At 51.5% G+C, this 24,668-nt stretch overlaps 2 protein-coding genes across 5 annotated transcripts in view; one reads left to right on the top strand and one right to left on the bottom strand.

The window, feature by feature from the left end:
• MARK4 (microtubule affinity regulating kinase 4) overlaps positions 1 to 9,786 on the bottom strand; it is a 23,687-nt gene extending 13,901 nt beyond the window's left edge. For both annotated transcript variants that reach the window (XM_069089031.1, XM_069089032.1), the window contains exons 1-8: positions 9,634 to 9,786; positions 5,358 to 5,558; positions 4,782 to 4,835; positions 4,323 to 4,371; positions 4,120 to 4,185; positions 3,804 to 3,874; positions 3,592 to 3,648; positions 349 to 585 (exon numbers count right to left, since the gene is read on the bottom strand). In XM_069089031.1, the coding sequence (XP_068945132.1) occupies positions 349 to 585; positions 3,592 to 3,648; positions 3,804 to 3,874; positions 4,120 to 4,185; positions 4,323 to 4,371; positions 4,782 to 4,835; positions 5,358 to 5,558; positions 9,634 to 9,684 (786 nt within the window). In that variant the 5' untranslated portion in view covers positions 9,685 to 9,786. The remainder of the gene's footprint in view (positions 1 to 348; positions 586 to 3,591; positions 3,649 to 3,803; positions 3,875 to 4,119; positions 4,186 to 4,322; positions 4,372 to 4,781; positions 4,836 to 5,357; positions 5,559 to 9,633) is intronic.
• Positions 9,787 to 13,053: 3,267 nt separating this feature from the next.
• Positions 13,054 to 24,668, top strand: part of EXOC3L2 (exocyst complex component 3 like 2) — a 28,462-nt gene continuing 16,847 nt past the window's right edge. For 2 of the 3 annotated variants that reach the window (XM_069088992.1, XM_069088994.1), the window contains exons 1-2: positions 13,054 to 13,141; positions 22,381 to 22,950. In XM_069088992.1, the coding sequence (XP_068945093.1) occupies positions 22,395 to 22,950 (556 nt within the window). In that variant the 5' untranslated portion in view covers positions 13,054 to 13,141; positions 22,381 to 22,394. Of the gene's footprint in view, positions 13,142 to 19,115; positions 20,719 to 22,380; positions 22,951 to 24,668 lie in introns of those variants that run through there. The other variant, XM_069088993.1, reaches the window with a different exon arrangement.

Genomic DNA, 24,668 nt, shown 5'->3' with positions numbered 1-24,668 from the left:
CTCCCTCCTTCCTTCTCTCCTTCCATTTCCCTTCCTCCCATTCTCCCCTCCCTCCATCCTCCCCTCTCTCTCTCCCTTCTTCCTTCCCTCCAATCCCTCCTCCCTCCTTCCATTTTCCCCTCCTCCTTCCCTCCCTTTCTTTCCTTCCCTTCCTCCTTCCTTTCTTCTCTCCCTCCCTCCTTTCTTCTCTCCTTCCATTTCCCCTCCCGTTCTCTCCTCCCTCCATCCTTCCCCCCTCCCTTCTTTCCTCCAATCCCTCCTCCCTCCTTCCTTCCATTTTCCCCTCCCTCTTTCTCTTCTTCTTTCCTTCCCTCCCAAGCAATCCGTGGGGCTCAGCCCAGCACCTGCCTTAAGGTTATGGCCATCAAAGGGCAAGGAGCCGCTGACCAGTGTGTAGAGAATGACCCCTAGGCTCCAGATGTCCACCTCAGGCCCATCATACTTCTTGCCCTGGAATAGCTCTGGGGCTGCATATGGGGGACTTCCACAGAAGGTATCCAGTTTTGAGCCCAGCGTGAACTCATTACTGAAGCCAAAGTCAGCGATTTTGATGTTGGCTTCTGCGTCCAGCAGCAGATTCTCTGCCTGCAGGAAGGGGGAGGGCAGGGGGTCCAGGTGAGTCCTACAGGTCATCAGAGAAGGTCAGAACTGGGAAGACTCTGGAGTATCAGATGGGGAGAGGCCTTAGAACAGAGAAGGTCAGAGCTGGGGAGGGGGAGGTCCTTAGAACAGAGAGCATCAGAGCTGGGAGGGGCCTTAGAACAAGAGATGTCAATTAGGAGGGGTCTCAGAACAGAGAATGTCAGAGCTGGGAGTAGTCTTAGAATATGGAATGGCAGAGCTGGGAGGGTCCTTAGAACAGAGCATCAGAGGTGGGAAGGGCCTTAGAACAAGAGATGTCAGTTGGGAGGGTTCTTAGAACAGGGAATGTGAGAGCTGGGAGGGCCTTTAGAACAGGGAATGTGAGAGCTGGGAGGACCTTTAGAACAGGGAATGTGAGAACTGGGAGGGTCTCTGGTAAGTACTTGGTTCAAACCCTCATTAGAACAAAGACTTGTCCAACATCATTCAGCAATCATTGTCAGACCTCAGTTCCATCCTAGGTCCTGGTGTGAGGTGGAAAGAACCCTAGGATACTTAGCCAGACTTCCAATCCTAGCTCCACCCCTGGCTCATCCCTGTGTAACCTTGGGCCAGTCCCTTCACTCCTCTCTTGCTGCCTCAGTTTCCTACTCCTGTCGAGGAAACAAGTGATCCATTCCTGAGGTCCCTTCCAGCTCTCTGCGATAATTCAGAAACTTCCACCAGGGGGCGATCTCTCCCCTTCTAGGAAGACGGGAGGGAGGCTGAGAAAGTCCCAAGTCAGGGAAAGAGGCCAGAGAAAAGGGACTGGCCCAAGGACACAACATACATGTTACTAAGAAGCCAACCGGAGGGAGGGGCGGAGAATGGAGGCCCCAGGGACACATTCACTGTATCTAAGGTTTTGGGTAACATTGTAGCTTTTGCTTCACTCCCAGGAACACACTGTAACCACCCTCAAAAATCCTCTGACCCTCTGGGGTTGTGTGTACCCAGAGGCCACTGGGCTCTCCAGGGGCCTTTTCTCTTTCCTCTGGCTCAGCCTGGACCCACGCCCTCCTCCTCTCCCAGGAGCACAGCCCTGCCCTGCTATTCACCCAATGCCCACTCTCTCCCCTGTCCTGGCGCCTAAACTGAGGCTTCACACGGTTTGCTCAGCGCCTGTCTCTCTCCTAAACAGGACACTCTCCTGGTTCTCCTCCTGTCTCTCTAGCCACACCTTCTTTGTTTTCTCTGCCCAGATGTAGGCAACCTTCCCCCCCAAAAAAAGTCTGCCCTTGTCTCTCTCTTCCACCTCATCCATTCAACAAGCATTAAACACCTACTGTGTACCAAGTGCTAAAGAAAACAAGAAGAACTGCACAGTGCGTATCTCACAGTCACCAGAGCCCCTTAATTATTACATTACTATCCCCCCAGGACAGACTCTGCTGCACTGGAGGAGGCCTTCCCCTCTCCATTCCTCTCCTCTGATGGCTCTGAACTGAGCCCAGAACTCCAGAGTTCTAGCTGCCTCCGGGGCGCCCCCAGCTGGATGGTCCCCCAAGGCCTCAAACTCATCACCTTCCTCCACCTCAACGTGCCTGTCTCCTCCGAGGTGCTGGCCTCGGTCTCTCCAGGCTCAAGAGGTGGGGACAGCTTTCCATTCCTTGTTCCATTCCTTTACCTTCCCCAGTCAAACAGTGGCCAAGTCCAATGGATCCTTCCACCATTGTGGAACAGATCAGGAGCAGAAGGAGCCCTGGCACTGGGGTCAAGAGGCCTGGGTTCAAATCCCTTACCCCTTGGGGCTCCAGTTCCTCATCTTTAAAATAAGGTATATGGAGGGGCGGGGTGGGAGGGTTGGACAAGATGCCCTCTGATGTCAGCACCGGCTCAAGGTGACCACCCTCTCTGAACAACCGAACTGGGGACAGCTAGGTAGTGCAGTAGAAAGAGCGCTGGCCCTGGAGTCAGGAGAACCTGAGTTCAAATCTGCCCTCAGACACTTACTAGCTGTGTGACCCTGGCCACATCACTTAAACCTGACTGCCTCAAAAAAAAAACCCTACTAAAATAACCTCCTAGCCAGCCCCAGGCCTCCAGTCCCTCCTTCCTTCAGTCTACTCTTTATTTATAAGTCACTTGAATAATATCCCAAAGGTCTCTCCAGCTCAAGAATCTTGAGGGCCACTTAAGGCTACCATAGTGCATAGAGCACCAGGCCTGGCATCAGGAAGACTCTTCTTCATGTGTTCAAATCCAGCCTCAGACATTTACTAGCTGTGTGACCCTGAGTAAATCACTTGACCCTGTTTGCCTCAGTTTCCTCATCTATAAAATGAGCCGGAGAGGGAAATGGAAAACCACTCCAATGTTTCTGCCAAGAAAACCCCAAATAGGGTCACAGAGAGTCACACAGGAGTGCAAACAACCGAACAGCAAGAATCTTGAGTGGCAGAAGAAACTCCTTTGTCTGGCACTCAGAAAACCGTGCACAAATCGCTGCTCTCTCGTGTCACCTTTCCACTTTTCCAGCAGCCACTGTCCCACCCACAAGGCATGACACCCCTCCCAAACACATCCTGGGCACCCATAACGTCCTACTAAGCCTGTAAAGCCCAGTGCCAATGCCTCATATTCCACAGGGCCCCACGTCCATAGTCCTGCTGTTTAGCCAAGGGATCTGTTTATGACTTTGACCCCTATTAGGCCCACAAAGGCAGAGCAGAGTTGGATCCAAAACTCCATCCCTCTCCCTTTCTACCCCCCATCCCCACACCCACTCCTGCCCTCCTAGACCCTTGGTAAATGTTTGTTCACTTGAACTAGATGACAGGAATATAGAGGTCACAGGGGTATTATATGTGGGGTGGGGGTCAGAGGTCACAGATGGTATGTTGGGGTCAAAGAGCACAGTGGAGTGGGGCATCATAGGAAACAGTAGAATGGGGGTCTTAAGAAGGATAAGGAAGTGAGGGACACTAGGAATATGGGGGGGGGGAGTAGATTCAAAGGGACCTGACTCACCTTCAGATCTCGGTGTACGATATTTTTCTGGTGACAGTAATGTACAGCGGAGACGATCTAGCAGAAAAGAACCATGGGGGGAGGGGAAGAAAGGACACAGAGGTCTCAGCCAATGGCGCTAGCCCTGGCCCTCACCCTCAGATAGCAGAGGGGCAGGCCCACCCCCACCCAGACCCCCAGACCCACACGCCCTCGCCCCCCCTCTCCCTCACCTGCCGAAACTTGGCTCTTGCCTCTTTCTCCTTCATGCGGCCATGGGACACGAGGTAGTCAAACACCTCCCCTGAGGGGGGCAGGGACAGGGTCAGGGAGACACAGGGGTGTATACAGGTGGGGAGGGGGAAAGGTACTGGGGGTGGACAGAGAGGGATGGGGGAGAGCTGGGCTGAGGAGGATTTGGGCACCAAGAGGGGAATGTTGGGGATGGAACACAGGGACAGAATGATGGAGAAGGAAGGGCATCCATGGCAAAGGTCATGGCAGGGACAATGGCATGGGGAAGAAGGAAGGAGAGGGACTGTGTCTCACCAGCACTGGCATACTCCATGACCAGGTAGAGGGTTTTCTCCGTCTCAATGACTTCAAACAGTTTCACTGTAATAAGCCCCTGAGGTCAGCATCAGTGTGCCCCTTCCCCTTAGCACTGGAGCTGTCTCCCCTGTCCCCCAGCCCGACCCGGAACTTCTCATCCAAATCTTCAGCCCTTCACCCCCCAAAGCCCAGAGCCTCACCAATGTTGGGGTGATTTAAGCCTTTCATGATTCGGACTTCTCGGAAGAGCTGGGAGGAGAGGGAAAGGGACGGGTTTTAAACACAAAAGCCCTCAGAGATGGTTATCATTCAACCCCAACCACCCCCTTTCAGTTGACAGAAAGTGAGCTTAAATGATTTCCCTAAGGTCAGACAGAGAAGTTAAGTCTGGATTTGAATGCAGGCCTTGTGGCAATGTGAAAGCTAACGTTTCATAAGGGAGGGTAAACTCCCGGAAGGAAGGGCCACCACATTCAGGGAACATCAGGTCCCCAGTCTCCCTAACAGCTCAAGGCCAGGGGACAGCATGTGCCTAGCAGGCAGGAAGACCAGAGGCACTGGGTGTTCCCTGGGGCCTCTCCCTGCCAGGGCCCTGGGTGTGCAGCAGCAGAAGGAGGGTGGCAGCAGGAATTGTGAGGGGGGAAGGAACTCACACTTACCTTTTGCAAGCTGCTGGGGTTCAGCTGGGTTTTGTCGATTATCTTGATGGCAACCTGCAAAGTCAGACCTTGAGACCAAGCCGGACATCCCCTGCTTATCCTGGGAGTGACGTCTTCCCTGCCCACCCCACCCTCCCAGCCACCTTGAGAGCTGGGGGAAGGGAAAAGATGGCCCAAGGGACCAGTAGAATCATAAATTCTGAGCTGGAAAGACTCTTATAGACCATAAACTCCAATTTCCCTCATCTCATAGATGAGGAAACGGAGACCCAGAAGAGAAACAGCCCCTTCTAGAACTGAAATGGTGATGATTGATGTGTCCATTTTTTTTTTTACATTTGTAGAGCATTTTATATTTATTATTTCATTGAGACCTCACAACACCCCAAGTATGATTAGGGTCCTTTTTACAGAAGGGGAAATCGAGGCTCAGAGATGATGAATAAGTGGCTGCAGATCCTACAGGGACTTCAGAGTCAGGATTTGAACCCAGGTCAGACTCCCAATCCTCAGGCAGGTATCCTTCCCAAAGCCCTCAGACCATCCCTGGATACATGGGGATCTGCCCCTGCCTACCTCTCGCCCAGTGAGAATGTGCCGGGCCAGTTTGACCTTGGCGAAATTCCCCTTCCCAATGGTCCGCAGGAGACGGTAGTTGCCGACATGGGGCTGCTCCTCCGGGCACGAAGCGATTGAGTTTCGGCAACGGGCACCCAATGAACGACTGGACCAGGAGGGGCCCTTGTCTGAGGACCTGCCGCTGCTCAGGGTTCCATGCTGTGGAGGACGGGGCTGTCAGCTCCTCACCTGCCCGGGCCCGCCCAGGCAGGAGAGCCGGTTTGGGCCGGTGACTCAGCCCCCTGGCCTTGGGCACCCGCCGAGGCCCACCCCTACCCTCTCCTCTTCCTCTTCTCCCTTCTCGCTGGCCCAGATAAAGTGCCCTCTCTTTCTGACTTTGCCAAAGGGAAAGGGAGGCCCAGGTTCCCTGAGAGGGCAGGCCCTCAAGGATCATCTTTGTCTATGTGTTCTGTGTCTGATAACCCCTAATGCCAGAATAAGGAAGGCCCTCCAAGATTCTGGATACCAATCTCCTCATTTCACAGCAAAGGAAACTGAGGCTGAGCACAAAGGGAAGCACTTGCCAAGAGTGAGTCAGTGGAAGTTAGAATGAGGTGTGCTTTCCACCATCCCCCTAAGGACCCAGTTCCTAGACTACCTGACCTAGGCCTCCTCCCTGCCTAGACCCATGGCTCCAGACAATTCAGTGGACCTTCCTCCAGTCCCACAACAGCCTCTACCCACGTGGGGCAGAGGCTCCATCCCCAAAGTTGGAAAGAGAGTGAGGAGGGCACAGAGGGTCCCAGGTGACCAACAATACATCCTCATCCACCTTTGTGGTCCCAGCTCCTCCTGGTCAATGAAGACTCGAGGTCTTCAGGGCAGTTTCCCTCACCAGAACAGCTGACATCCAGCCCCTACCATCCAGGCTTAACCCCCAATATTCTGGCCCTCCAAATTTCTTCTCCCAAGATTCCATTTCTCTTATTCTGGGCCACACTCTGTCTCCCAAGATTCCCTCGCCTCTGTCCCCAACACTCCAGCACTCTGTACCATACACTTAGTCCCCCATTTTTCCATCTCTTCTGCCCCCAAGTTCCTCCCCCATCTTTTCCAGTCTATTCCCTGTTCCTAACATTCTAGGTTCTGGGTTCTCCCCATTCGGGATCTGAGGTTTCTGACCCCTCTTTATTTCAGGCCCCAGGAATCCCTCTCTCCCCATCAATATAGAACAGGACCTTGCCTCTGCCTCATGCCCTCAGACTCAGACCCTGCTTCCCCATTCAGACCCTCATGCAGTCAAGCAAGCCCAACATGTGAGGTTTGTGTTTGTCAAGGGGAACGAGAGGGGAAGGCTGCCCCAGCCCAAGGACCAGTCTCAGCCCCAAGGAGGCCAGTGGATGTGTAGGCCTGTGTTCTGGGCCCTTAGGCCTGCCTTACCCCCCGACATGTGGAAACTACAGGCCTCGTTTCTTCCCCAGGGAATAGATACAGGGCAGTCTAAGGTCCTGAAGGAAAGCACTTTGATATGCCTGAGAGATGTGCAGTGATGGCAGAGTGGAGCCCTGGGCTAAGAGTCAAGATTGTCTCTCTGAGGGGATCTTGGGCCACTCAGTCCCTCTCTCTGGGCCTCAATGCTTTCTTCTGGAAAAATGAAGGGGTGAGACTAGAGGATCTCTACGGCCTCCTTCAGCTCAAAACCCCACCCCTCCAGGACGAAGTGCTTTGAGATCCCTCTCAACCGCTCCAGCAGCAGCCCCTGTCCCATATTGGGGGCACCAAGGCAGCATCAGGGGGGTGAGAAAGGGACCCTCTGAGGAATTAAGGGGTCAGGGGTCAGTAGGTGACACAGCGGACCCCCCCCATCCACCCCCAACCTGGGGGTGGTAGCTAAAATCGGCCTTCGGCACCATCTGGCCTAGCTCCCTCTGCCTGGGCTGGCACCCCAGGTATGAGGCGCCCGTTGCTAGGGAACTGAGGTGGAGTCAAGGGGGGGGGCAGCTGGAGATTAGTGGGGGGGTATTCTTTGGCAGGGAAGGGGAACTATGGACCATCAGAACCTCACACCCCCCCCCCCCCAGGACAGAGCTACCTTTAGCAGCAGAATTATAGGAGCCAGAGAAATACAGAGGGAGGGTTGCTTGGTATTACAGTGACCAGAAAGGGGGAGAAGGAGGCAGGGTCGGAGGCCCAGTCTTCCACTACTTAGAGCTGGGGGAGAGCAGCAAAGGTGGGAAGAAGGGATCCCTTTTGATTCTCAGGGTAGAAGCAACTCATCTCAATTTTGGAAGGGAAGGATGGAGACGCACAGAAATACCTCTAAACCACACACCCTCTTTTGGCCTTCTCAGGCAGGAGAAAGCTGGGAACCGAAGGAGGGGGACAAAGGGAAGAAAAAGTAGGGGTTAGAGCTCTAGGGAAAGCCCTTATAGGAAAGGAGGCTTTGGGCTTCCTTAGAAAAGGAAGCTCTCTCCTACAGAGAAAACAGTTAACCTGGAGAGAGAAGACCTGGAAAATGGGACCTCCCAGCAGCTAGCAGCCCTGGATGAGAGAAAGGGGGAGAAGAAGAGGCCCATATGATCTGAGGTCTCTGAGGGAAAAATGGAAGAGCCCTCTCCTAAGGGCTGAGGAAGCATTCTAGGGGAGGGGACCAGCTGGGCCTCTGAGCAGAGGGGGGTCTGGAAGATGGAAGTCTTCCCTGGGGAAGTCTCAAATGCAAGGAGGTGGGGGGAGGGAGAGAGACACTGGAATCTTGGGCAGAATTATCCTAAAAGATGAGGGGCTTCTTGAGGGAGGAAGAAGGGCTAAAGGCTGACCTTGAGAGGGAGGGAGGAAGGAAGGAAGGAAGGAAGGAAGGAAGGAAGGAAGGAGGGAAGGAAGGAAGGAAGGAAGGAAGGAAGGAAGGAAGGAAGGAAGGAAGGAAGGAAGGAAGAAGGGACTGGTATGTGGGGAGGGTGCCACAGAACTAGGAAGGCCTAAAAGCTGGAGGGTTAATACAGGAAGAAGGGGTCTCAGCAGCCAGGGGAGGGGGGAACCATGGATTGGGCATTGGGGAATACAGGGCTGGGAAGCTGCCTAGAGGAGAATAAGGCGATTTCCAAGAGTCAGGGGACAGGACCTGGAAAATAAGGATTTCTGGGAGGGAACATTGGCTCTTAGAGCAAGGAGAGGTCTGGAAGATGGGGTGCTGCCTAGAGTAGGAGGTGGTGTCTCTCAGCACCCAAGGAAAAAGTGAGAGATGGGAGTGCCCTGGTGCTCAGGGCCAAGGGAAGAGGCCTAGAAGATGGGGGGAGGGGGTTCTGCCTGGGAGAAGGGGTTTGAGGCCAGGATAAAGCAGGCCTCTGGGGGAAGGGTACAGGAAGGGAGAAAGGTTCCGGAGGCCAGGTTAGCCTTGGAAGGGGTGGGGGCAGAAGAAAGGCATGAAATATGGGGGGCTTCCTGGGGGAGAGAAGGACTCAGGCTGGCCTTGAAAGGAAGGAGAAAAGGAGACTGGTTGGCCCCGAAAGAGAAAGAGGCCTAGAAAATGGGCAGGGGTGGGGTGCTTCCAAAAAGTGACATGGGGACCTCTGAGCCTTCTAGAATGGTGATGGGCAGCCCCCTGAACTGAAGCTAGCCCTGGAGGAAAAATATGGGGTCTGCTGGGGGTGAGATGTGGTCTTTCACAAGGGTGCCCAGAGGAAAGGACAGTGGCTGTAGGGGTGGAGGTGGGGGGGGGGGGGAGAGAAAATACTAGCTCTCATTGGCCAGGAGGCTTCTATAGTGGGGGGGTCGCTAAGACTAATTCTCAGGGCCAAAGGATAGGGCTGAGGTGGGGGAGCTTCCTGGAGGTGGGGTGCAGGCCTGGAAGACTGTGATTGATAGAGGGAATCCAGCTCTCAGGACCCAGGATCAGGCCTGGACAGTGTAGGGTGGCCAGGCAAATAGCTACAGGCCCAGAAGGCTGGAATAGTGGGAACTGTCTGGGGTTGGGGGCGGGGGTAGGGTTGTCTGGGCCAGGGGATCAAGGGGCCTGGAAGGTGTGGAACAGCTACCTGGAGAAAAAGGGCACTCCCAGGCCCAGGGCATCGGAAGGACTGGAAGATGGGAGGTTACCTGGGGGGGGGGCAGCGGGCGGGACCCCCAGGTCCGTGGGGTGAGGAGTCCTAGGGGGATGGAGAAGCCTGGAAGGTGCGGGGCGCTGCCTGGAGAAAGGGGGATCGGGAGGCCTGGCAGGCAGGTCCAGGGAGCTTGGAGCTCGGACGGCCGGGGAGAAGGCCGTGGCCAGCCAGCGCCCAGGCAGGCAGGGCAGACTCACCGAGTCGGGATTCCGGTCGTTGCCCGGAGCCAGCGCGGTCCGTGAAGACATCTTCTCCTGCAGGGTCCGGGGGGGGGGACCCCCCCGGCCCCGGCCTTGGCCCTGCCCCCCGGACCGCCGGCCGCTCCCTCCCACACAAAGGCTGGGGGCCCCCGGACGCCGGGGTCCCGGGAAGGGCGGCCCCCCAGCTCCGGGAGCCGGCCCCGGGCTGGGGGACTGGGGGCCGGGGCTGGGGGAGGGCACCCGAGGGTCCTAGTGGCCCCGGCTCCAAGGGAGCCCGGGCTCCATGGGGGGAGGGGGGCCGGGGCTGGGGGGGGCCAGGGGGCGCGGAGCCGGCCCGGGCGGCGGCGGCGGCGGAGGGGCCCGGGAGGAAGAGACGTCAGGGAGGGGGGGGGGGAGGGGGCGGGGAGGGGGAGGGGAGCCCGAGCCCCCGCCCCCCGCCCGCCCTTAAAGGCGCAGGCTCCCCCACGCGGGAGGGGAGGGGAGGGAGAAGGAGGAGGAAGAGGAAGGAGAGGAGGGGGCGGGGGGCCCAGCTCAGCTCGGCCGGGACTGGCCTGGAAGGGCGGGGCCCCTTTTGGGCACCCACAGGCCGGGCAGAGGGAGGATGTGTCGGGGCTCGCAGGCTCCCGCACCCTGTGAGCATAGAGCACAGAGGAGCAGAGGCCGAAGCTCTACAGACGGAAGAAGGGAGCCGGGCGGACAGAGGGAGGGAAGAAGGCAAGCAGGAGACCCCGGGAGACAGAGAAAGGAAGAAAAGGCAGAGGGAGGCGGAAAGACCACTCCCCGCTAACACACACACAACACGCGGGCAGCCCAACACACACACGCAGAAACACACATTTCTGAGCTGGAGGTGTGCGACCTTGAACGAGTCCCTTCCCTTCTCTGGCCTCCCCTTTCCAGGCGAGAGAGCTGCACTGGGAACGTGAGCCAGGACCCTTCCCTCCCCAGATCCTCTGCTCCTGACACACACACACAGAAACACGGACAGACAAAAGAGACACAGAGAGAGGGCCAGAGGGAAAGATCCAGAGCAGAGGGACAGAGGGAGAGAGACTAAGATTAGTCATGTGCCCTGGGCCACGGGTACTTGCTGTGGCACTGAGTCTCTTTGAATGGGCTGCACAGCAGGGGAGGGGCTGGACAGAGTAGGCCTCAGATCCCAGTCCAGAGTCCTGGGGCCAGGCCCCTGAACTGGTTTATCCTCTACCCCATATTTTGACAGATGGGGAAACGGAAGGCTGGAAAAAGGAAGTGAAATTTCTGGGCTCTTGACTTGCAGAACACTAATAACTAATCCCACTCCCCATCTTCACAGATGAGGGAGGCCCCAGAGAGGGAAGGGTCAAAGTGTATTGCGAAGTCCAGCTGGGAGCCGGGTCCTGCTGCCCAGCCCACTTTAGAATGAAATCCTGAATGGGAGCAGTGGGGCGGGATTTCAGGCCTCTGGGGGGGAGGTAGTGTGAGCCAAGGGCTCCATGGGCTGGGGATGAGAAGCCTTCTGGAGCAGCTCTCGGGGTGCCCTGAGTTACTCAATGGCAGTTTGGAGAAGACAGAAGGTGGGTGGGTGGGTTGGGGCTTCCAGGATGCGCTGGGGAGACAAGCCTACCCTCCTGTTTCTGGGAACCAGAATTCTCATGACATCCACTAGAGGGCAGCAGAAAATGGGAGAATGGAGCCCACAGCACGTCCTCCCCCCCACAAGAGGACACTCTCTTCTCTGCACTATTAATTCCCTTTATTCCCCCTCCCCACATAGGGGCCCCATTATAGATGGCTCTCAATTAGTGAAGACCATGTCTCCACAGCCTCTTTGAAGTGGATGCTGGGAGAATCTTGAAAGGTTCTTGAGTCAGGGAGGGACTGAAGTCAAAGACTGAGAACATAGATTGATGAGTTCCCCCCATAAAAGAACCACACCATATCGGAGCTGGGAGAGCCCTTTGAAATGTCAGAGCTGGGAGGGCCTTAGAATGGGGGGATGTCAGAGCTGGGAGGGCCTTAGAACAAGATGTCAGAGCTGGGAGGGCCTTAGAACAGGATGTCAGAGCTGGGAGGGCTTGTAGAATAGGGGATGTCAGAGCTGGGAGGGACCTCGGAACAGGGAAGGTCAGGACTGGGAGGGGCCTTAGAACAGGGGATGTCAGAGCTAGGAAAGACCCCAAGCATCATCAGTTCAATTCATTCATTTTACAGAAGGGGAAACTAAGGCACAGTGAAGGGGAAGCAGAAGTCCTTCATCTCAGTGAGTCAGTGGCAGGGATCTGGGCCTGCAACTCAAGTCTCTGACTTTCCAGGCCAGTGCATCAGGAAAATGCCGAGGAAAGTCCAGGGGGCCTTGGGCTCTGGCTCCTCCTCCACCAGACCATTGTTTCAGGATCAGAACCCTGACCTCTGAACTCGTGAAGCATTTTCACCCCCACTCTCTGCCAACCTCAGCTTTCTTCCGACCCAGCTAGGGAAGAGTCAGTGTTCACATGAAAGCATCTCTAATCCTGTCCCTTTCCTTATCCCCATCTCTGTGTCCATTCCCTTCTCTCATCCCAATTCTCTACCCACCATTCCCCACTTCTGTTTACAGAATAGAATAGAATGACTTAGACACGTTAGAATTTTAATATTGGTCAATGAATTCTGTGCACTTTTAAATTCTGCAAATGCTTTAAATGGATTATTTTACTGAATTTCCACAGCTACAGATACTAGTATCCCCATTTTCTAGGAAAGGAAACTGAGGTTTGCTTCTCCCCTTAGGCTGAATCTGGAACTAGAGGGCCTGGTCATGGGGCTGCTGCTGCTGCACCATGATGTTGAAGAATCACTTCACCTGGAGAGGCCTCAGTTTCCCCATCAGTAAAATGAGAGGGTTGACTCTTAGATTGCTTCTAAAGACCCTTCCAGCTCATTGATCTTTTGAAATCTCTTTTAGCATCGTACACATTTACAGTTTTGCACTCAGAGATTCATAGATTCCAAGAGTCTCCAAGCTAGAGAGAATACTAAAAAGGCCAGAGCAGTCCACGCCTTTCGTTTTACTAGAAGGGGAAACCAAGGTTCATAGGAGGGGATGGGATTTGTCCCAGGTCACTTGGAGAGTCGGGGCAGATCCAGGAATTAGGGCTCTGCATGCCAAGTGCAGAGTTCTCTTCAATAAGTAGAGATGGGGGGTGGGGAGTGTCAGTGGGCTGGAGGGAAAGGGATATGACTGGAAGAGACTGTGGAGGGGGAGCACCGCCAAGATGGGGGGGGGTAGAGAATCTGCTTGAGCCAGCCCCAGCCCAGATCTTAGGCAGGGAGGAGCCAGGTTCTAATCACAGCTCAGCCTTGGAGGGCAGACAGATAATGAGTCCCTCCCGGCCCCCCTGGCCCCAGAGAGGGAGGGGTTTCCTGACAGGAAATTGACCCAGATCCGCCCCCCCCACCCCAGTGGGGCTCCACTCCCCTTAGCCAGCAGTGCCCACTTAGAGCGTCCAGACAGAGGCTGGGACCAGCGGTCAGAGGGACTCAGGTGAGGGCCTCCCCCCAGGGTCCCCGGTTTCCCAGTCCCCAGCTCCTGGGGGAGGAAAGGGTTGGCAGGAGACAGGATGGGTAGGGAGGGTGGGGGTCTTTTCTATCCAACAAGTTGAGAAAGCCCAAGGCTAGGAAGAAGCCAGGCATTGGATCTCCTTGTCAATGCAGTGGAATAGGGGACTCGGAGAAGCCTGGGGAGAGAGGAGATGAGGGTAAGAAGACGACATCATGGGAACCAGAGGGAGCAAGGGCTGAGGAGAAGGGGTCAGGGCAGGCCTAGAATTCTAGACTCTTAGAGCTAGAATGGACCTTTGGCACCATCTAACACATTGCCTCTTTGTGCAGATAGTAAAACTGAGTCCCAGAGTTAATATTCTTACCAAAGATCCCCCAGTGAAACTAAAAATCAAGCCTTCTAATTTTGAGTGCACTTGTAGAGAACAGGGATGGAGAAATGGGGAGATGGAGGGATGTCAAGATAAGGGATGAAGAAATGGGTTTGAGAGACTAGAGAACAAGGTGGTGAGACAGGATGGATGGATGGGATGGGAGGACGAAGAGATGAGGGATGAAAAGGGACCTGGAGGGGAGAGAGAGAGCTGAGAGAGGGAAGAATGAACATTTAGGAGATGTGGCATTGGGGAAGAGGGAGGGATGGGCTATATGGCAAAGTCAGGTGCTTGTGGATTCCATGAACTGGTCAGAATTCAGGCGGTGCAGGCAGCTGAGTTCAGAGGATCATTTTTAAAGTGAGGTGCAGGAAGGAGAGGCAGAGGAGAAGGGTAAGGGGGGAGGGGCAGACCCTGGGGGAAGAAGAAAGTTCTGGCAGACACATCCTGCAGGAGGGGGCAAGAGAGGCGTCTGGGAAGTGAGTCAGGCTGGGGCCTGGAGCACTGGGCGCCTGTTGGAGGGTGGGGGGGAGATGTCAGAGCCTGAGTGAGATTTTGGATCCAGAAAAATAGGTTTGGTGGTGCATGGGACTAGAAGAGCTTAGGAACAAGTAAGTGGTCCTGCTATGAAATTGAGAATTCAAGGGGACCTTATTCTCCTTTATATTCTACCCCTTACTTACTGTATGACCTCATCTAAGTTCCTTCCCCTTTCTGGGCCTCAGTTTCTCCATCTATAAAATGAAGGGATCGTATTAGTCTCGAAGGGTGAGCTCTGACATTCCATATTCTAAGGCCCCTCCCAGCTCTAGTTTGAGGACTGAAAGCTAAGAGCCAGGGTTCTTGAGGGCAGTCACATTAGCAGCTCCTTCAGAAACAGAGGATTGAGGCATCACAGATTAGACAATGACACATTCAGATGAATTCAGAAGAGCTTGGATGGCTGAGCCCAAAGGAGAGTTGTTGATAAGTTTCATGTCAATGTGGCAAGGGCCCCAAGGATCTGTGCTTGGCACTAAGCAATTCCACATTTTTTATCTGAGATGTAGATAAAGGTGTTGACAATACGCTCATCCAATTTGCAAGTGAAACCAAACTGAGAGGGAGAGATAGCACACTGGATGACAATCAGGATCCAAAGGGATGTAGACAGGTCAATGGAGTTTGGAATTGAAGTTAGTAAGATGACATCCAACAGGAGTAAATGTAAAGCTTTGTGCTTGGGTACAAAAAATCAATTTCATGTGCATAAGATAAGGGAGGCATGGTCAGTCAGCAGTTGTTCTGGGTGTTTTAATTCCTGGGGAAGGGGAAAGGGGATGATATTCCTTTAAGGATTTAAAGAACTGTCCTCTGGTGGACGGATTAGATTTGTTTGGCCCCGGACTGCAGACCCACCAGTTTTGGCAGAAGGCAGGAAGATGCCAATCGAGGCTAGACGTCAGGAGCTGTTACAAAGTGGAATGAACTGCTTGGAAAAGTAGTAGCTGGATGACCATTGCTGACTTTGCTCTGGTAGGGATTCTTTTCATGGCTGGCTGGTACTAATGGTCCAGTGGTGCCCTTCTAACTCTCACATTCAGTGATTTTGTGGCTTTTCCCCATTGGAGTCATGACTTCGCTTTCTTTTGCTATCATTAGGTTCATGGTCAGATTTGGCAAGCCACACCCTAAAACCGAAGAGCAATAAAGTCAGGCAACAGGCATTTATTAATTCCCTGCTATATACCAATAGAGAGGCTTACATTTGGCATTGGAAATTAAGAGAACAGGGGGTTTTGCATACAGCCCCCACAAGTTTACTTTGGGACAGATAGGTGATGCTGTAGCTAGAACAGTGGACCTAAGTTCAAATCTTACCTTAGGCAAGTACTTGTTTGTGTGACCATGGGCAAATCACTTAATCTCAGCCTCAGTTTCCCAATCTGTAAAATGGGGATAATGAGAGCATCTACCTCTCAGGGTTGATGTGAGGATCAAACGAGATGATGTTTGTAAAGAGCTTTGGAGACCTGAAAGTGATATATAAATGTTAGCTTCTGTATGAAAATGCAATGGCTAAATTATGCATAAATCTGAGGGGAGGGTGCTTAACACGTGTTCAATAGACTGGGCGTCAAGAATCCTGCATATGAGTCTCAGCTTTCCAAAGCCACCATTCCAAGTCAAGATGTTTGCGTGTTGTCTTCTCCATTAGACGGTGAGCTCAGGAGAAGCTTTCTTTGTGTCCTTAGAGCTCAGCATGAGGGGGGAAGAGTCTGTAACAATCAATCAATCAATATACATTTATCAAGTATCTACTATGTTCCAGGCATATATAGATGTGTGTGTGTGTCCAAAGCAAACTATATGGGATAAAGAGGAAATCATTCCCAGAGCTAAGGCCCTAGAAGTAAGAGGGGGAAGGCTTCTGGGACAACAGGAGATAGCTAATAGTTAAAGTTCAGTCAAAAAGGCATCAAATCCTATCTAGGCGTTTTACCTCTAAGCCTCTATCTAAATGTTTCATCAACAAGGCAATGTAAATGCAAATTGAGCTAATTAGGAATTGGTTTATCTCCAAGATGCAGCTCCTAGCCTGAGTATTTATTTTGCCCTGATCCTGTTTACTCTTATCTGTGAAAGTGTTTTTATCCCTTGTAGATTGTAAGCTTCTGGAGGGCAGAGACTTTCACTTTTGCCTTTGTATACTCCTGCCCTAACAGAGTTCTCGGTACCTGATAGGCATTTATTAATCAATCGTTCATTCATTCACTCATTGGAGTCTGAAGATCTGGGATTGTGTCGAAGAACTGCTGCTCACCAGGTGTATGACCTTGGGCAACTCATTGGCCCTCGATGGGCCTCAGTTTCCACATCTGTAAAACGGTGGGTTTGATGACACTGAAAAGTCTGCTTCAGCTCTCAATCCAAGATTACTATTAGCATAGTGCCTGGCACAAAGTAAATGCTTAAAAACTGTTTTTCACTCCTCCCGATATGTTTCTATAATCCTGGACAGCTATAATAGAAACACCTGCAATTTGCACTCTTTAAAGTTATGATTATGTAAATATAGAAACTGGTTCCAGCCCAATGGAAATAGGCAATGTGAATTCCAATAAAGCGACCACTTCAGGGGTATGCTCCATTATTTGCAGCGAATGAGACCTAGCAATGTCTTTTTTGTTCATTAAAAACTTTTATTATTCACTATAATCACAGCAGCAACCAAGGAGACATAGAAAGTATCGCATATCCTCTTTACGGAGCTGAAAGGAATCTTAGAAATTATTGAATCCTTTACCCCCTCATTTTACAAATGAGGAAACTGAGGTCCAGAGAGGTTTCCCAAGGCCACACAGGCAACAAACAGTAAGACCTCTGACTCCCTAATCTACCCAGTGATGGGACCATCAGGGAAACTAGAGCTGGGAGAGGTAGAGGCAGGAAAGCAGAGAACTTAGTAGGGGAAGGGGGAGTGTGGCGATGGGTTTGGAGGTGGTAGTGGAATGGCTGGAGGGGGAAGAAATTATAGCATGCTGTAGCAGATAGTGTTTTGGGGTTATGATCAGAAAGACCCGAGTTCAAATCCTGCCTCAAACTCTAACTAGCTATGACCCCAGTCAAGTAATTTAACCTTAGAGACTCAGATTCCCCCTATATGAAAAGGCAATACAAAATGCATGCAGAATCTACGTCATGACCTATATTTCTATCATGGTTCCCTCCTTACCAAATGGATTTCTCCTAAAATAATACAAATTTTGCTGACCCCATTTCACAATTGAAGAAGCTGGGGTCAGAAAGGAGAAGTTACTAGCCTAGGGTTCCACAGCTAGGAAGTGGCAGGGCTGCGACTTAATTAAAACTGATGCCCTTTCTTTGTCACCATGCCATCTCTCGTGATGGCCAGATCATTAAAAGTATAGCTTTTATTTAAAAAAAAAACTGTAATTTAGATCAGGACTTAAAGAAACACAAACACCTTGACACAATTATGTACCTTCTTGAAAAAAATTACAGTTATGACTCCCTGCTGGACTTAAACCTGACTTAAAAAAAAACAACTTGGCTTTAAGAGGCTTGCTTTTATGATCTTGTCAGTATCCCTAAACTCCAAATATTGCCTGGTTTACCATGTTCCTGTGGCTTGCCAGTCACCGAAGAATCTTCCTTGGGACATGGTTGTGTTCAGTCCCGGAATATCCAAAAAAAATAAATCCCAAAGGCTAGCCTGAGGACCCTGTCTTCTTGACCCAGGAGAGAAGCACTTTCAGATCCATGTTATGTCTCTCTTCATAATGTAGCTCTTAAGCAATTGGTGGTAGAGGAATAATTATAATGACAGTGCTAATTCCTCTACCACTAAAATTTTAAATTCAAATCAATAATGATTTATTGTCCCCTGCTATACTGTTAGTTACAGGGTACACAAAGACAAAAATATAGCAGTCCCTGCCCTCAGGGAGCTCACATTCTATTGGACTGGGGGCAAATGACAAAAATGTACCTGAATAAACACATACAAAAAGTATAGATGAAATAAAGAAGGCATTGAGAAGGGGCAGGAACAACGGGCATAACCAGGAAAGATTTCTTGCAGGAGGGGGCACTTAAGCTGACCTGTGAAAGGGGCTAGAGGTTCTAAGAAGTGGCAGTAAAGAAGGAAGGCCTTCCAGGAGTGGGGTCCAGCCTGTGAAAGGCTGTTCAAAAGAGAGGAGATGTAATGTAAAGAGACCAGTTTGACTGGAGTGCCTGAAGGGGGAGAAAAAGTATAATCATCCTGGAGTCAGATTGTGATTGGACTTTAAATGCTAACATGCCTTTCCTGTGTGAACATGATTCTCTTTTTTTAGACCGGGAAACTGAGATTCAGAGAGGGGAGGGACTCTAGCTGAATAGGTGATCAAACAAGTTAACACGTGTAAAGATCTTTGTTAAAATAAACCTTGCTATATAAGACCTCCTCCTCCTCCTCTTCCTCCTTCTTCCTCCTCTTCCTCCTTCTCCTCTTCCTCCTTCTTCTTCCTCTTCCTCCTCCTCCTTCTTCTTCCTCCTCCTCCTCCTCCTGCTCCTTCTCCCCCTTAGCTAGGAAATGTTGGAGAGGGGATTTGATCCCAGGTCTTCCGTCTCTAACATCGGCAATCCTCCTTGTGCCTCAGGGCCAGAGAGGTCACGTGTTTGAAGGGACTGGTCTTGCTCCTCCCCTCATTCCTTGCCCTTGGAAGCCAGTAAGGGCTCAGTGTAAATGCTAACTCGACCCCTGTGCATCAAAGATCATATATGAGCTGCCAACTTAATATCCATGCACTTGCAGGATTCCAGCAGGTTTTTTTCTGGCCTCTGCATCTAGCTTGGTTTTGTTTTGGTTTGTTTTGGTTTGGTTCAGCCCACAGGGCTGTCAGGGGCTGTCTAGTCAGATGAGAAAACTGAGGGACAGAAAGTTTGTGGCTCACCTAAGGTCATACCTCTGGTGATCTTTCTCCTGTACCCATAGACCCTGACCTCAAAGGTGACCAAATCTTAGAGTATGATGATGGCATTTGAGGGGAAAGAAAGGTTAAGTGATAAGTAGAGAAGGAGAAGTAGCATTTTCCAATATACAGTTCTATTCACTTTGATTCAACAAGCACGGTCTGTAACCAAGGGGGGACAAGGTCAAGAGTCTCTGAGCTCAGAGAGGACGCTGTTGTTTTTCAGTCATGTCCGACTCTCTGTGGCCCCATTTGTGGTTTTCTTGGCAGAGATACAAGAGTAGTTTGTCATTTTCTTCTCCAGCTCCACTTTGCAGATGAGGAAACTGAGGCAAACAAGGTGAAGTGACTTGCCCAGGGCCACACAGCTAGGAAGTGTCTGAGGTTGGATTTGAACTCAAGAAGAGGAGTCTTCCTTGCTCCAGGACTGGCATTCTACCCATTGCATCACCTGGCTGCCCAGGTGCAACCTGACCTATATTTGGAGGAGGTGGCTTGGATCCAGCCACAGATAGCCCCCAGTCCTAGACAGGATAGGGAACAAGGCCATGAAGGAAGGACAGTGTCAAGCTGTGAAGGCTCAGAGTAGGAGGGAATCCCATTTGGGTTGGTGAGGAGAGAGGGGAGAGAAGGACACTCCTTCCCTCAGCCAAGTAAAAGTGGAAGCTAGCCAAGAAAATTAAAAACAACAAAAATGAATTTATACAAAAGCTATGGGGGTGGCGGAAGTAAAGGACCAGGGAATGGAGAATCTCATTGCCTCGGCTTACCTTGTTCCTGTCTTCTCAGCCAAGAGAATGATCATTAAACTGAAGACAGAACAAAAATGGCTGATGGGGAATTGATAACCAGACTAAGTAGGAAGATAGTAAGAGGGCATGGGATTGCTTTGGTGGCCCAGATGGCCTCTACTCTAGAGCACTGAGTAATTGGCTGATGTGACTGTCCACTCCATGATCTTTGATCATGGAAAAGAGAACCACAGGACTGGAGAAGGAGAAAGGAAGAGTGGCACCTGCAAACCATAATCCAGTGAGCTTGATTTATATTCCTGGTAAAATTCCAGAATGTATCATCCAATATTTAGCTAGTGAATGTCTCTAAAAGGAAGCCATGATGACAGAGGGCTACTGTGGCTCCATCAGAAACAAGTCACACCAGCTTAACCTTATTCCCTTCTTTGATAGGGTTACTAGACTGGTCAATCAGGGAAGGCTGTGGGTGTAATTTACCTAGATTATATCAAAGAAATTGAAAAAAATCTCCCAAGCTATGCTTGTGGGCTCTAAGATGGAGAGGTGTGTCTAGACAATGGTACAATTAACGTGGTTTCGGAAATGGATGAGTGGCCACACCCAGAGAATAGACATGAAAGGTTCTACATGGGTTTAGAGAAGGGGTCTCCAATTGTACTGCAAACACAAAGTCAATAGTCACAATCAAGAAAGAGGACACGCTATTGTGCTCAGTTCTCGGTACCACCTTCTAGAAAGGCCACTAGTAAACTGGTGAGGGGTGACCAGAATACTGAAGGGTCTTGAAGTCATGCCATCTGGAGATCCACTGAAGGAACTGGACGTGGTTAGCCTGGAGAAGAGAAGGCTGGGGGAGATCTCCCTTTATTGACTGCAGGATTGTCCTGTGAAGGAGAGAAGAGTCTTGTTCTGTTTCTCCTCATTGGGCTCCCTCCCTCCGTCCCCCCCAGGAAGAACGAGGAGCAGAGTGGGAAGGTACAAAGAGGCAGATTTAAACTTTGGGATAATTGGCGCCATCCTAAAGAGGAATGGGCTGCCTCGGGAGGTGGGAGGCGGGGTTTCTCCCTCACTGGGGGGTTTTAATCAAAAGTTGGATGTCCTCCTTTTTTTTTTCTAGGAGCAGGTTTTTTTGTTATTGTTTATTTGTTTTGCTTTTTGGAGGGGGTAAGGAAGGGCAATTGGGGTTAAGTGACTCGCCCAAGGTCACACGGCTCGTTTTTGTGTTAAGTGTCTGAGGCTGGATTTGAACTCAGGTCCTCCTGACTCCAGGGCCGGTGCTCTATTCACTGCGCCACCTAGCCACCCCGGATGCCCACTTGCTAAGCATGTTGGAGAAAGGGTTCTTGTTCAGGAACAGGTTAGAGTAGATGACGCCTAAGGTCACTGGGTCCATCAACAAACATTTATTAAATGTTTACTGTGTACACTGTGCCAAGTGCTGGGGAGACAAAGAAAGAAAGCAAAAACAGCCTCGCTCTCTAGAGGCTCCAGATCTAATGCAGAAATCCCTTCAAATTCTAAGATTCTCTGAGGATGAGCTTTTAAAGGGGGTTGCATTTGGGTGAGGCCTTGAAGGCTGAGGGAAACCTCAACAGGCTTTCTAAGTGAATAGGGATTGGGTAGACTGGCTTCTCCTTCGAAGAGAGTTTTCTCATGGAATTATAAAAAGGGCAGGGGCTGGGGTGGGGCTAGTTTGGGGCCAATTCAACAGTCCCACCCAAAAAGAGATGTGAGGGTGGTTGAGGCTCTCTAGCAAAAATTCTAGGAGTTGAATCATGTGTGAGCAATACTTTATATATGGTTTATTTATATATGGTTCCCTCTACTGGACAGGGAAAAGGAGAGATCAAAGAAATGGGGAAAGGGCCCAGATGGGGCACCAGATTCCTTAGGTTCTATGATTGAAAGAAGTCAAGAGTCTGTGAGCGTAAGGGTCTAAGGATAGGATTCTGAGAGTATTCAGAGTCTAGAATTCTCAGAATTCTAAAATTCTGGGATTCCATGAGTCCAAGGGTCAAGCAGTGCTAAAAGTGCTGAGTCTGTGAGGCTGAGGATAAGTAGTAACAACTTACAAATATTATCCTGTTTCATACACACAACAATGGTGGGAAGTAGTGATTACAGTGGGGGAAACTGAAGCAGACTTGGTGAATTGACTTGTCCAGTGTCACACAGCTGGTAAGAGTCTGAGGCTGGATTTGAACTCAAGTCTTTCTACCTCCAAGCCTAGTGTTCTATTCATTGGACCACCTAGCTGCATAGAATGAGATTAAGTTGCTGAAACTCTAAAAGTCTGAGATTCTCTGAATTGAGAATTCTATGGGAGTTCTATGATTTGAGAATTCAGATATTTTAAGAATCCATGAACAAAGAGAGTGTAAGACTAAGGTTCGAAGGTTCTCTTAGTCTAAGGGTCTAAGAGTGTAATTCTAAGATTCTACAAGTCTGAAATGTTAGGACTCCTGAATTCTAAGATTTGGTGTGCCCAAGGGTATGAGTCTATAATTCTAAGCTTCTAGAATTCTAAGAGAATCAAGGATTTGAAAAGTGTATCATGATTCTAAGTCTAAGTCGAAAGTCTAAGATTCAATGATTAAACAAACAAACCAAAAGATTCATTGATGATTCTGATTCTAGGTCCCCACCCCATAATGCCTATCCTGAAGAACCTTCGAATGCCAGACCCAAAGGGGACTCGTGCCAACACTCTGCCCCTGACACCTTCCAGGAACCCCTTTGAGTCCTCCTCAGGGGCAGAGGATGAGGAAGAGAAGGGGGAACTGCATGCCTTCCGTGGGGAGTCAGCCTCTACCCTGCCTAATGGGGCCTCTTGCCACCGCCGGGCCACCCTGGAGAAGCTGGTGGGCCTGTCACCCTTCAAGCTGGGCAGGGGAGGGGGCCGACGGGTGGGCAGCCCTGGAGATGGGGAGACCCGCTCCTTCTTGGGCCGGGTGCTGGGCCCTGGGGTCCGGCGGAGCTCTGCCGACTTTGGCCTCTTGGCCAGGCTCAACGGGGCCCGACAGGGTGGAACAGGGGATGCTGAGGCTGCAGGCGAGGCAGCCCGGAGGCTGGCCTTCTTGAGGCTGGGACGAGGGCCCAAGTCCCGCCGGGGGTCCCTGGCAGAAAGGCTGATGCCCTCAGGGGAGCCAGCCCTGGGGACATCACCCCCAGCCCCAGCGCCACCCAAGGTGAAGGAGCCGCTGTCTGGTGAGTGGGGAGGGGTAACAGAATGTGAGATGACCATAATTCAGGGAGAAAGGAACCTGGCCAGGGTCTGGACTCTAACCCCGATCCTAATCCCACTGGCAAGCTTGGCTCTGACCACAACTGAGACCCTAACTCTAACCCCAAACCCAAGTTAGACCCCAACTCATTCTAATCTCAGTTCTGATCCTAATGCTAAACCTAACCTTAACTTGGACCCTAATTCTGATCCCTGATTCTAATGCCACCTCTGCTCTACCCCCAACCATGACCCCTAACTGTTACCCTAACCCAAGTGCTCCAACCCCAATCCCTGTCTGACCCTCTGACTCTCATCTGTGGGCAGTGAAAACAGCTCTGGAGGGAGGACTTAGTTGTGTGCAGTGGTTAGTGCTCCGGGCCTGGAGTGAGGAAGACTCATCTTCCTGAGTTCAAATCCAGCCTGAGATACTTACTAGCTGTGTGACCCTGGGCATGACACTTCACCCTGTTTGCCTCAGTTTCCTCATCTGTCAAATGAGCTGGAGAAGGAAATAGCAAACCTCTCCAGCATCTGCCAAGAAAACCTCAAAAGGGGTCGTGGAGAGCCAGACACAACTGCAAAACAGTGCAGTTTACTGTTTCTGATCCTTCACTTTTCTGTCTGTAAAATGAGAGGGTAGGACTCAGTGGGTTCTGAAGTACTTTCCTGCTTGAATCTTTGATCCGTGGTCCCGGGACTCTCACCTCATCTCTGATTCTAACCCCTTCTCAGGACTCAGCCCCAGCAATGTTCTCAAATGTAGCTTCAACCCCAAATTCTAACTCTGTCCTCGCTCTAATTCTGACCCTCTGGCCCCAATCTCAGTTGGAGCTCCAGGTCAGACCCCCAGCCCCAGTACTAAATCCAGCCCTTGGTCTCTGCCTTAAGTCAGGCCTCAGCCTCACTCAGCCTTGATCTCACCCTGGACCCCAAGCCCAAACTTGGCTTTTGAGTATGTCCTCAATCTATCCTTAATCCTGCCTCCAAGAGTGGATTCCACCCTGCTCCTGACCCTAACCCCAATTCTAAATGTAACCATTACACTCACCCCACCTTATCCCCAATCCCAATCTGATCCTGATCTCAATTTTAGCTCTAACTGCACCCCCCAGTATTGACCATTGCTCTGTGTCTCCTTGGCACTAAACCTCCCCTTTCCCTTCTCTTCTGGAGTCCTGACCCCTACAACCCCTCAACCCCTCCTAAGAGCTCTGCTGGTCTCAAAGCCAAGAAAGTGCCTTTTCACCGACAGAAAGGAGCCGAGGCCCCTTGTGGGAGAGGAGGCAATGCTCAGCTGCCCCAGGTCTTGGCCTCGAGCCCCAAGGGAGGAGGTAGAGAGTAAGAGGGGAGGAGTGTGCTGGGAGCTGGGGGAACCCACCTCCCCTCCCCACCTTCTGGAAACGGATGGGCAGAAATAGCCACTGGACAGGAAATTGCTTCCCTGCAAGTAGGAAACAGAGGCGGGGGAGGGTCAAGGGGAGCCCCTGAGCCCCTAGGGACCCTTCATCCGCCCCTGTGGGCCTTTTCTAATTGTCCCCTGCTGACCTCTATCCCTAACCCAAACGCTACCTCTGATGGCTCTCTGTACCCCCGTCAAAACTGTACCCCCCTACAGGGAGCCCGTGACTTGTCTTACACAACCTAGCCAACTTTCCAAAAATCTTCCCCACTCTTCCTCCCAATAGCCTCTCTCTCTCTC

Source organism: Petaurus breviceps, unplaced genomic scaffold, assembly GCF_028583685.1.
Source record: "Petaurus breviceps papuanus isolate PSGF00001 unplaced genomic scaffold, PetGlider_PUasm1.0 185, whole genome shotgun sequence".
NCBI classification, from domain to species: Eukaryota; Metazoa; Chordata; class Mammalia; order Diprotodontia; family Petauridae; genus Petaurus; species Petaurus breviceps.
This window is presented reverse-complemented; position numbering and strand designations above follow the sequence as displayed.